Source organism: Cinclus cinclus, chromosome 4, assembly GCF_963662255.1.
Source record: "Cinclus cinclus chromosome 4, bCinCin1.1, whole genome shotgun sequence".
Taxonomy (NCBI): domain Eukaryota; kingdom Metazoa; phylum Chordata; class Aves; order Passeriformes; family Cinclidae; genus Cinclus; species Cinclus cinclus.
In genome coordinates, this window is record NC_085049.1 from 44,186,390 (window position 1) to 44,198,322 (window position 11,933).

Here is an 11,933-nt window from a genome sequence, read left to right on the forward strand (position 1 = left end):
TCACAGTATAAAAGATGAAGACCCTCACACCCAAGAAAACAGATAAACACAGGCAATTAGTCTGTTCAAAGGCACTAAGCTTGCTTTTTAATCTGGCAGACACCAAGCTGCTATTTCTTTCATCATCTACTGCCCAAACAGTCTCTTCAAAAAATCATTCACCCCAACAGATTATTCTCAGTGACCAAGCACAAAACCTCATTAATTACTGTGAGAAATTTATTGTGTAGAACAAAATATTCATGATGGTACAAAACTGATTCTACCAGACGAGGCCTTTGGCCAATTTTGATTTTTTTTTCCCTTTAATGCGCTGAGCCTTAAGCTTCTTCCTTTGCCTGGAATTCATCCATATTGGGTACTGTCCATGCTGGTCTAGAAGAGTTTTTTTGTTTCGTTTATTATCCAGCTCCATTTTGCAGTCATCTGAAAATTAAAGGTGTTTTTAGTGAGTAAAATACCTGAATCAGCTTCATAAAACCTATTTTGTTACTAGATTCCCCCAAATGATAAAAACATCCCTAGACTCCACAGTATTTGTACATAGAAAACTGAAAGGTTTATAAACTGAAACCAATGCAACTGCAACCCTGGAACTTCAACAGTTGACAGCTAATGTGCAATATTTTTTCCTAAAGGCTGTGCCTAGGCAAAGCATCCTTCTTCAGCCTGCAAACTGTTCCAGTCCTGTGTCTAAGAACTCTGTATATTCCACCATGGAAACATGCATGCTGAAACACAGGCTTGCTGAAACATACGTGCAATCATACACTTTTTATGATGTTTAAGATCTGCTCTAAAATTTTTTTCTGAGTGGAAGATGAAGACAACTAAAAAGAATAGTAAAGAGAAAAGGTGAAACACAGTAGGAAATATCAGCCAGTGATGCCACACTTGCCTCAAGGAGCAAGCATGACATCAGGTCTAACATATTTACAGGCAGAAAGAGAGGATTAATCTCTAGGATGAGGAAGACTGCCCATGACATGGTCACTCCCAGGTGGAGTCCCCAGCTGGCTAACACCCCACAAATGTCACATCTTGGTGAGATAACAAGGTGCAAGAGGAACACCTTACTAAGTACTGACTGAAAATGTGCTCTGCAATTTCACCCCAACCTTGCTCCCAAACCATATGTGTGCAACTCAAGCCTTTACCACAAGTTTCATGGGGAGGAAAAAAAAGACTTATGTTGTGCTTGTCTGATGTTGGGAGACCAAAGCTCACAAGGAAAATGTCAGCCTGCTGCTGCAATAGTTGTAACTGATAGTCTACAGGAATCTGCACCAGAGATGTGCTTCTAGAGCTCTAAACTGGGGGGAGGAGGGGGGCAGGGCTGGCAAACACTTGTATCAGCAGAGAATCAGTACAGGGTCCTGGTGGCAGAACCAAAACCCTATCCAGCATGGCATGCCTTATGCTATTTTTTTCTTAAGAGGAAAAACTGGAAAAAAAAAAAAAAAAAAAAAAAAAAAAAAAAAAAAAAAAAAATTCATACTGTGCTGTAAGCAATACCCTAAAGTAAAACAGTTAGATTAGATGTCTGCAATATATACCTATACGCTTTCTTTGGCCAGAAAATTATTTATCTGTCTTCAGGAAGTACATATTATGGGTGAAGTTTTTATCCACTTCAGTTCTTGTAACACTTGGTGACGTGGACTCCTTTGTGTCCACAGTTAGCCCTGAAAAGCCCTTTCAAAGAACACATCATTATTTTCACAAAATTTGTAGCTGTTTTGTGAAATGTGTATTTTCTTAGGTATTTCTGAGGCTGCTATCTCTCTGCAAAAGCCAAGTGAAATCAGCCACCTTTAGAGAAATTGCCAGCAGAGTTGGGAAGAGGTGTAGAAACAACAGATAGTCTTGCATTTACTTCAGAAACTAGGTTTAAGGCAATTATTTCTCCTTCAGCTTCAGCATCGTAAGTCTGACAGTGTTCCTAAACATTTTGGAAATTCAATTCTAACTACCCCTTAAAGAATAACATTTACACCCGGTTTGTGGGACAAATCAGAACCATGGATAAAATTACAAATCGTACTTGAAGCTACACTTAACTGGACAAGTATTTTTATAAACCATTCTATTTCCATTTCCTGTATCAGAACATCTTAAGTGGCACAAATTGGAGAATCAAAATAAGACTATGATTTAGTTTGGACATTAGTTTCAGATTTCTGACTCCTATCCAGTATGCAGCTATTTAAAACCTTTGTTTCCTGGGTTACTTCCTCTTCAGTTTACATTCGATTCCGGACACAAGGAGGAAGACGGCGTTATTTGTAGACACCCAATACCATCCATTCCTGCACCACGTGCAATGCAACACTAATTAGTATTCAGAAACTGGGCCCATACTACTCCTACCCCAACTTCAGTATGTTTAGTAACCTCCTCAAATCAGGACAGGTCGGCAGAAAATATGTTATGATTGGAACACCTGCTCAGTGGTGAATCCGCATTCACCTAATGCTATCCGAGACGTCTCTCCATACGACACATTACATACTTTACATACTAAACCAAGTGTTGATAACTTTGTTCCACAAGTGACCGGATGCAATACGGATGGCAGTGTGGCGAAATGCCCACGTTCTGTTTTTAGCTTTAAAAGACAAGCTTTCCGACTGGCTGCTCTCAGCCTGTAACAACCACACGCGTGATCCCGGCGGTGAAAGTCACACATCAGCAATAACACTGCAGGACCTACCGCACCCGGGCGACTGCAGCGGGGAAAAGCAGCCAGAGCCCGACTCACCTCTCTGCTCCAGGACTTTCTCAGGGGGCAGCACGGTCGCCACCTCCTTGACCTCCTCCATGATGACATCCGCTTTGGTTCCCAGGATCTTCTTCAGCCTCTCCAGCTCCTTGGGCGCGTTCTTCTTCCTCTTCTCCGCCCGCATCTTCCTCCTCCATTTGCTCCTCAGGCTCTTGGCCATGTCCAGCGGGGAAGGAAGCGGGACAGGCTGAGGAAGGGCCGCGCGCGAAGTCCCAGCGCACCCCGCGCCGGGCCGCACCGCCCCCCGCGCATGCGCAAGCGGAGGCGCCCGGCCTCCCGCGGGGGCCGATGGGCCTTACCGTAACTCTCGGAGCGCGCGCGCAGCCGCCTTCCTGCTTCGCGCCCCGGCGGGATGGCGGCCGGACAGATCTCCGAACATGGGGTCCGTCACCGCGTAAAACGCGAGATGTTGTTCTTAGTTCCCGCCTTAGCGCTGTTCCCAATGAGATCCTAAGGCCAAGGGAGAGACTGTCACGCTCGCTCAAACCCATTCGCAGTCGTACACGGACAGCCTCCCGGAAAGCGCGCCCGGTCCCAGCGTGCGGCAGGCAGAGCGCGCTCCTTTGCCCAAGTGCTGCATTCCTCGTCGCTGACCTCTCACCGACAGGACGGGCGAGCAGTAACAAACCCTCACTGAATTGGAAGGAAGCGTTTCAAAATCGTTTTCACGCTCTCTGCCCCTCCAGCATCTCCACAGCGTGGGAAGCAGCCATAGTCACAGCACCTCCCGACCCGCCTGCAGCGCTCATTCCCAGCATCCTCAAGTCCTCAGGTCTCGGTTGCAAGAACAGACTAAAGGCTTTCCAATTTTTATTGACACACAGTGAGCTTTATTATACATGAGTTGATAAAATGCCATAATCAATCTCCAAATGATTTTTCAGAACACTGAAGATAGGCAATAAATAACACTAAAATCAAGAATATTCCCTTTGTTTTAACACCCTCACAGCTTCCATAGCAACAGCCCTTAACAAGGACAGAGTACCTCTATCAGAGACAGCATTTCATTTTACCAAAAAAAAAAAAAAAAAAAAAAATTATCTTGGTAAAACATTACACGATGGTAAACTCAGGCTACTCTTACATGATACATAAAGGAAAGATCAATCCCAAAGGAAACATTTTCAGCAGCTAGAGAACAGCAGGGAAGCTTACTCTGGAGCAATCAGGAGCTGTCAAAATGTAAATCATTAATTACACCACGAATTAAGTGATTTAAAAAGTGACTGTAGTGATGACAGCATGTTAACTACATAAAATACATGGTCTGGAGACGAACTGTAGCTATGCAAAAAGCCATTTTTCCCCCTAAGGAGGGATCAATATTCATGGAATGCAAACATAATAAAGATTCAGTCTTTAGAAGGCAGAACTACTGAGTTTGCAGATCATCCAAATGCTTAACTTTATTTGTGCTGTAGTCAAACCATACCACTTTGCTATTTTTTATTAAATGCCTCCAGGAAACGCAGCAGGTGTAAGAATAGATTTATGATGTCCAAATAGAGATTGATTGCAGCCACTATGTACTCTTCAGGGGACAACTTATGCATCAGCAAATGAGTGTCATAAATAATAAATCCACAGAACAGAAGAGCTCCAGCAGCAGCAAACACCAACTCTGTTGTCTCACTATAGAAAAACAGCTGGAGGCAGATGAAATATGAAAAAACGATACTTGTGAACTTTTTTTTTTATAATGCTAAAATCCCTGCATAAAGATATGCCACATTTCAAACACAGTCTTTCTAGTGTTATGTAGACAAAACCACGGTATTATGGTGATATTTCAATGCTCTTATTCCATACACTCTCCAGTCAAACAACCTCTGAGTAAAAGTGCCTGGTCTCCAGAACATTAACAGCAGAACAACTAGAAAACCAAAGTACAATTAAATCTCAAATGTCCTTCACATTTCTCTTCATCAAGCAGTGGATCTCAATTGACAAATTTTGTCAATCAACCCAAATATCCCTCTTATGTTGGCAAGAACATCACTCAACAAAAACCTAAATTAAAAATGTGTGGTTAAAAGATCACCAGCACGATCCAGAACAGTAATGGATCTGGTTAGGGATTTTTTTTTCATTAAACAATATTGGGCTGACCCAAACATTTTAGTTACACTAGAATTTAGTAAAAGGTCAGGCTCTGAGCGACCTGATCCTAGTGGAAGGTGTCACTGCTCACGGCAGGGGGGTTGGAATCTAGATGATCTTTAAGGTCCCTCCCAACCCACGTCATTCTGTGATTCTGTGAATATCTTCTAACTGTGAATGTGAAGTATCTTACCCTCAAGAAACCTGACAAGATTAAAATCCACAAACAAGCGAAGAGGCTGAAAGAAAATAAATTACACTGTGACCATCAATATATGTTTTTTTAAACTTAACTTAAAATATCCTTTCTTCTAAAACGTCTTCACAGTATTTTTGTCAAGTAAATATCTGGAATTCTTCAATACCAACTGTTGTCAGCAGTAAGAGTTTTATAAAGCTGTCACAAGTTATGCTCTAACTAATTTTTTTAAAGATTTGAAACATCTGCCTTCTCTCTCAGTGAAAAATCCAGGTAAACTAGTTTTCTAACTGCTTTAAGATTCTTTATCACTGAAAAGAATTTACCAAGGATCAGAACTGGGTAAAATTAATAATTTAAAATAAATAACCCTCGCCATTCCCTTGAAGCAGGTTCTGTTGACCTGTATTCCTTATTATACCTCCAAAGCTTAATTTAAGAAAGAGAGAAATGCCCCCCCCCCCCCTTAACAACAACAAAAAATTAAAAATCATTAATATGATAACATACCCTGCTCCAAATTTGCTGAAGTCTCTCTTTGACTGCAAGGTATATGCGGTCAATCCAAGAAATACAGCAGTAGTAAGAATAAAGGCTTGCAAGACGATGGAGACATCATAGAAACTCACTATAAACAGGAAAAAAGTAATCTGTCAATTAAAAAACACTACACTATGTATTTGCTGAGTTATCCTCTGAGGAAACAGAAATTTAAACTAAACTGTGAATAAAATTAAGTAAATTATGCCTGAACTTGTCTTTGCATTTCAAATTCATGATCATAGGACTCAGGGATCTTGTACTAGCTAAGTTTGACAGTTACTTTATAGCTGTAGCTTCTTAATTGGAAATAACAGATCTTATGTCAGAATTATGAAAACACCAACAAAACAAAACAAAAATATTTTAACCACAGGTAACAGATATCTTAAGGAAAAAAAAACTATATGATTTTTTCACAAAACTGAAAAATAAAAAAAATCCTCATAAAGGCTCAAAGTTTTGATTAGGGGACAGGAGAGGAAAGATAGCAGAAACAAGTGCAACCTTTTTCTTCCCTCCTTCTTCCTTAATCTTTCCCCAAATCAGGAGATCATAAGCCACAATAAACAGGTTTCATCTTATGCTGTAAGGTATAGTTCAAGGTGATGCCATGACACGAGGCAAAATTTTAAAACAGGATTCATTGTAATTTTAGTCACATCTAGAAAACCCTAATGGCAATTACCACAACATAATGGATTCCTTTTCCAAATTCTTTATGGAATCAGACAATAGGACAGCTACTATTTACCTGTAATGGCAACTGTCAGTGCTTCCAGTAGCGTCTACAAAAAGCAAACCCAAAAAAAATAGAAGGATAAGAAAAAATCAAACTATAAAACATTAGGTCTCCTGTTAAATCTTTGTGTATGAAAACATACTAACTTAATTTTCAAGAAGAAAATGGGAATCATACTGTCTTACAGGGCTGGAAGTTGTGTTACATAAAAAGCATAATACAGATATGAATACAAAGTGAAAATGAGTGAGAGACTGTCCCTATAGAAAGACATCACATTTTCTACTGTAATTGCAGAGTATTTATATGACACTTCTTACAAACTATTTAAGGGGCTATAAAATTAATGCATTTTTAATATCTTGTTGGACAGCTAACACAGTGTCTGCATCAGTTTCCTTTCCACACTTATCCTTTAAACAATCTGTTTACTTACACATCAAAGCCGTCTTTCTGTTTTATCACAAATACAATTCAGACAACTCTTAAGGCATCAAATTTTAACTGATCTGCCATTTTTTAGAAAACTGATTTGCTACATAATCAAGAATATCCAAGAGCAAGTGTTAGCCTGGATCTACATATTCACAACATCAGGCAGAAGACTGAAATTTGAGGACAGCTCTGAATGATCTGCCTGTGCTGGAAACGTGCTTGGAATTTAGCATCAAAAAGACAACAACTGGAGGAATAAACAATATGGCTGGTTTGGGTCTCTGCTGGAGGCTGTCCATTAAGCAATTTAGGTAACAGGAATGCTTTCTCCTTTCCTACTGAGAAGTTCCACAGAAAAAATCTCTGACATCAACAGAACAATGAAAGCAGAGAGATTTCTACACACACACACACACACACACACACAAAAACCCTTGCTCAAACTGGTTCCAAGTTCTAACAGTCTTTCTAAAAAGATGCTGAAAGAAAACACAAGTGCCTCCTATATAGGAACAACCTGTGGACAGCATCTCCAAAAAGTAACTTAGACCTTCATAATTATATAGCATGTCTTTCAAGGAACACAAGAAAAACAAATGACATACCTCTAGTTTCAAGGAATTAATTACAATGCAAGATATTCTAGGGAATATTAGATTTAATTAATTAAGCAATTAATAATTTAATTTAATTTAACACTTACAAATCCAAACAGCAGGTATAAATTAACAGGGTGCTGGTGTCTGTAGAAAGTCAGTGCCACGATTACACCCAGAGATCCAAACCCAGATATCAAAAGCAAGGCGGGCCTGTAAAATTCCATATATTAAAAAAGTAATCAAGTTTAAATATCTGTGAGACTATGAAACAGTTTATATAAAACCACATTTTAAGTGACCATCTAGGAAAATATATCCAAAACAAATGTAATGCAAGGCAACAATAAAACTGTTCTAAAATATGCTACTACAGATAATCAGTTAAAAAAAGTACAGTCCCAAGTGAAGGCAACTTTTTCATATTGATACTAAAGATTGCCGAGGAATTCATTACCTGGAAATGAACACATACAAAGAAAAAAACCCATCCATAAGAGTATTGAAGTATATGTACTATTTTGCCTGTTCTGGACTCCATATTCAGAGAACTATTTTTCATAAGCACCCAAATGCAACAAACATGGGTACTAACTACACCAAAGAAAATCAGTATTGACCAGTAAGCATTGCTAAATCATCCAAGGAAAAACAGGACCAACATCAAACACAAAAATCAGAATAGTTCTAAGCGAGCAGGACAATTTTAAATTATCAGATTTAAGTAGAAAATGGTAGTTTTACAACCACTGTTTTATACACTATAGGTTAGAAAGAAACTGAAACTTTCATGCAGTGTTTAATCCTCCTTTTTCATTTGGGCTTTAAAGTGAAAGTAAAAATCCAAAAGTGCACTTGGAGGAAAACAAACTAGACTCAGTGCTCTCCTCCTTTCTCAGCTGCTCTTTTCCCTGGCCTGTTCATCACATTTGCATTCTGAGACTTACTTTATCATGAAAATCTGAGAGGGGAAAAGAAAGCACGCTCACAGGAATTTAAGCAGACCAATTCTTTTGGGGGAATGAGGAGGGGGTAAGGGGAAAAAGAAGATGGGAGAGGGAAGAAGAGGAACAAGACATGACTCTGCTTTTTGGAACAGGCACCTATAAACAACAGCATTCCAAAGAGATTCTAAAAGTATTTAGACTGTAGAACAAGAAATGTCACTAACTGAGATTTTCTGAACTCATGTAAAAGTTTGCATAGCACAAATATTGAAATAAGCACTATTAACAAAGCACGGATTAAAATAAACAACATCACAATAAAAAAATTAGTTTTCATAGTAAACCAGTGAGTAAAACGCCAGAGAATAAAAGTTACTCCTTAATCAAGTTTAAATGATCTATTATAGCAACAAAATACAGGTTATAAAAATTATTAGGAAGACTGAAATGTAGCAACAAGTTAGATAATTTATACCTAACACATGCTAAAACAGCTGCATTTCACCTTAGAATTTACCTCTCATGAACAAATGCTTGAACTCCAGCGGAGTATAGGAAAAGTGCAGATGTGACTGTGGTCAAGAGAACTTGCACAGAAAGAATGCTATAGACCTTTCGTAGAAATGCTGCAATAAGGAAAATAAAAATGAAACCACTCTTGTCTTACAAAGTTCAACAGTAAACCTGATACAAGTTCTCATTTTCATAGGGAACCATTATAAAGTCATAGTGAAAAAGCACAGAACAAAGCTGTAAAAAGCCATTTAACTTTAAAAAATTGATACAGTATTACAGCAAATTTACATTTATTCCTGGACATCATTATTTAATCATTAACAATGATGACAAAAGAAATACAAAAAACATTTGCAAGGAATTTATTTTTAATTAAGACTTATGTAAACCCATTCTCACTATACTAACAGTATAACTAACTGACCTTCTCCATTTAATGTTGCCTAATGGACCTGACTACAGGATTAACATGGAAGGCAGAAACAGCCATAAAAGTTAAAAAAGGTAAAGTTTTTACATTAATGTCTATTGCCCTTCCATCATATTAAATACCATTTATCATCATTTGCAACTTGCATTGTACTGAATGGTTATGCACAAGCACAGGCTGGGAAAAAAAAATCCTAGAATTAACAGGCTTCTTAATTCTAGAATTACCGAAAGAAAAGCGTAGTGAGGACATACAGATATATCATACAAATATTCCCTGTTCTGGATAGGAGACCAAGTCCATTAGGCAAAAAGCTGTAGAAGGAAGAATAAGGTTATAAGGAAAAAAAAAATCAGTCATTACTAGTACAGTCTTAACAAGTTTAAGAGCACATACTATGAGAAACTGAATTACCTGCTTGCAGCAGGTAAAGTGAAATACACTTGTAAGCCATGAGGGACTGGGTCCTACTTTGTCATAACAAGCAAACCTAGAAGCAGCCTCCCAGCTTGCAAAGTCTTTCCAACACATGACTAAATGCATCAGCAATTTTGCTAGTGGCATTATCTGTTTCATACCTCCTATTGCACACATGTTAATTTTCAAACAAGATAAAACTGTACTTTAATACAAGGTGGTCTCCTGATTATCAGGAACAAATAATAAAAGATTTCACACCACGTAGCATTTTTATTCCAAAATGTGTCCAGTAACACTATTTTAGCAAGGATTACTTTTTAGACACATTCTATGAGAGTAGAAGTTCACGTTTGAGACCTGCACGTGAACAGCAAAGCAGGATTTCACGGGCATTAGTACGACCTCTCAGCACGCCGAATGCTTTGGTGGAAGAGACAAAAGTTTTAACACCTCTCAGAAGAAATTCATATCCTTCAGTCTCACGGTTAAACTGCTCTAACTACAGTCTCTAATCCTAGTATTTATGAATCACAGAATGAATACGGTTGGAAAAGACCTCTGGGATCACCGAGTCCAACCTGTGACCGAACACGGCAGCGTCAGGCAGACCACGGCACAAGTGCCACGTCCAGGCTTTCCTTAAACACCCCCGGGGAGCCGCGTCCCCGCAGGGACTGCGCGTCTCATGCATCGTGTCTGGACTTCAGAACCCACCACCCTGGACAAAACCGAGTGTGGATCCACACAGGACAACCCCTCTCAGGAGAACACCTTTCACGGTTAGACGACAAAGTTTTTCGCCGGCCGCGGTCCCTCATTTTTGATGCCTAACCTGGAGTAAATAGCGCCCTGGCTCAGCACTCACAACCTTCAGCCAGGTTAAAACACTGCGCGGAACCCGAGAGCAGCTCAAGGCCGGAGGTGGCCGAGGTATCAGAGGCATCTGTCGGGAGCGCAGGGCGCGGCCTGCCCTGACCGCCCCAACAGCGGGGGGCAACGGGGACCTTGGGGCTCCGCCACTCCTCCGCAGTCCTTACCCATGCGGATGTGGACGCTGGCCGAGGCCACGTTGCTGCCATAGTTGAAGTCATCCTCGATGGAGCTCCGCGGGTACGGCTGCTCGGCCGCCATGGTCGCCGCCCGTCGCCGCTTCCGGGGGGCGCGGCCGCTTCCGGGCAGAGCCGGGCAGGGCGCTCCGCCGAGCGGCCGAGCGCGTCGATCGCGGGGGCCGCCTGAATCCCGGGAGCTGCGTCCTGCCCGTGTCTAATTCAGGTCTGAAGGGCCTGGAGAGGAAGTTCCAGTGACGGGAAAAACTCGTCCCTTTGGCTGGTTTCACCTTTGAGGCTCTGCGGAGTGCGCTGCGGCAGGCAGCGGCTGTGCACAGCTGCAGACACGGACCGGCGCTCAGCCCTGCCTGATGGAAGCGGCGTCGGTGCCGGTGCCGGTGCTCCCAGCGTGTATCCCGCAGGGATGAGCTTCACGTCCGCAAACCTTTCACGCAAAGCAGAATTTTACCGCGGCGTTCTCCTAGTTTCATGTCCCGTCCTTCAAACTCGGCGTAATTGAACAGAAAGCCAAGATGCCCAGCGTTCCTCAGGCGTCGCAAAGCCTTTGGTGCAGCCGGACCTGGCTCGCACTGGGCAGCCACAAACGCTGGGATTTGGGGATGTGGATGGGGGCAGCCCACTAGGTTTTTTTTTTTAACTGGTGAATATTACCTAAAGTGTGCCAAGGAACTGAAGCGACTGACACTTTAGAAATGTATGTAATAGATTTGACTAGAAATGCTTTCGAAAATTGGAAAAATAATGGCCTGGACTGTATGCAGCTTCTCGAGGGAGAAGTAAATCAGTTCTATGATTTCTGATGAAATAATCTTGAGCAGCTTTTCTACCGAGTTGATTTAAGATAACTACATTTCACTTGCAGACACAAGAATTATGAGCATGACTTTATATTCTGGGAAGTATTTATGATTTTCTTAGCATCATTTAGCATTTTTGAGTTGGCGCAGAGTAGGATCTTTCAGTTTAAGTCCTGAATTTGGAGCTTTATGCATTGTTTGCACTGCTGAATAGTAATTGTTTTGAAACAGTTGCGCTGTCTTCTTTCTTGCATCTACCTCTGCAGAAGAACAGCGCTGATGTTCTCCCAGAAGAAGCATTTAGAGTTCTGGTCAAGCATCTGGTGTTGCCTTCTTCAAGTACATGCAGTGCTGTTTTC

The 11,933-nt window shown here is 40.9% G+C and overlaps 2 protein-coding genes across 3 annotated transcripts; both read right to left on the reverse strand.

Annotated features, from left to right (window-relative positions):
- Positions 1 to 201: 201 nt before the first annotated feature.
- On the reverse strand, positions 202 to 3,064 carry LLPH (LLP homolog, long-term synaptic facilitation factor). Its single transcript, XM_062491996.1, has 2 exons — positions 2,762 to 3,064; positions 202 to 426 (listed from the first exon to the last, which is right to left on the reverse strand). The coding sequence occupies exons 1-2, from the start codon at positions 2,940 to 2,942 to the stop codon at positions 263 to 265; spliced, it is 345 nt and encodes a 114-aa protein (XP_062347980.1). The 5' UTR covers positions 2,943 to 3,064; the 3' UTR covers positions 202 to 262.
- Positions 3,065 to 3,589: 525 nt separating this feature from the next.
- Positions 3,590 to 10,847, reverse strand: TMBIM4 (transmembrane BAX inhibitor motif containing 4). Of its 2 annotated transcripts, XM_062491995.1 has the most exons (8): positions 10,748 to 10,767; positions 9,518 to 9,604; positions 8,862 to 8,970; positions 7,505 to 7,610; positions 6,379 to 6,412; positions 5,595 to 5,712; positions 5,079 to 5,124; positions 3,590 to 4,431 (listed from the first exon to the last, which is right to left on the reverse strand). In XM_062491995.1, the coding sequence occupies exons 2-8, from the start codon at positions 9,540 to 9,542 to the stop codon at positions 4,225 to 4,227; spliced, it is 645 nt and encodes a 214-aa protein (XP_062347979.1). In that variant the 5' UTR covers positions 9,543 to 9,604; positions 10,748 to 10,767; the 3' UTR covers positions 3,590 to 4,224. The 2 variants fall into 2 exon arrangements, with proteins under 2 accessions (XP_062347979.1, XP_062347978.1); XM_062491994.1 differs by lacking the exon at positions 9,518 to 9,604 and having other exon boundaries at positions 10,748 to 10,847.
- Positions 10,848 to 11,933: the final 1,086 nt, after the last annotated feature.

Excerpts from the sequence above, each read along its gene's own strand:
- LLPH (XM_062491996.1), bottom strand. The coding sequence starts at position 2,942 with ATGGCCAAGAGCCTGAGGAGCAAATGGAGGAGGAAGATGCGGGCGGAG. Across the intron at positions 427-2,761 it reads GAAAGTCCTGGAGCAGAGAG|ATGACTGCAAAATGGAGCTG; the intron begins GTGAGTCGGGCT and ends TTTAATTTTCAG.
- TMBIM4 (XM_062491994.1), bottom strand. The coding sequence starts at position 10,841 with ATGGCGGCCGAGCAGCCGTACCCGCGGAGCTCCATCGAGGATGACTTC. Across the intron at positions 5,713-6,378 it reads ACTGACAGTTGCCATTACAG|TGAGTTTCTATGATGTCTCC; the intron begins GTAAATAGTAGC and ends TCCTGTTTATAG. Across the intron at positions 5,125-5,594 it reads TTCAGCAAATTTGGAGCAGG|CCTCTTCGCTTGTTTGTGGA; the intron begins GTATGTTATCAT and ends ATTTTCTTTCAG.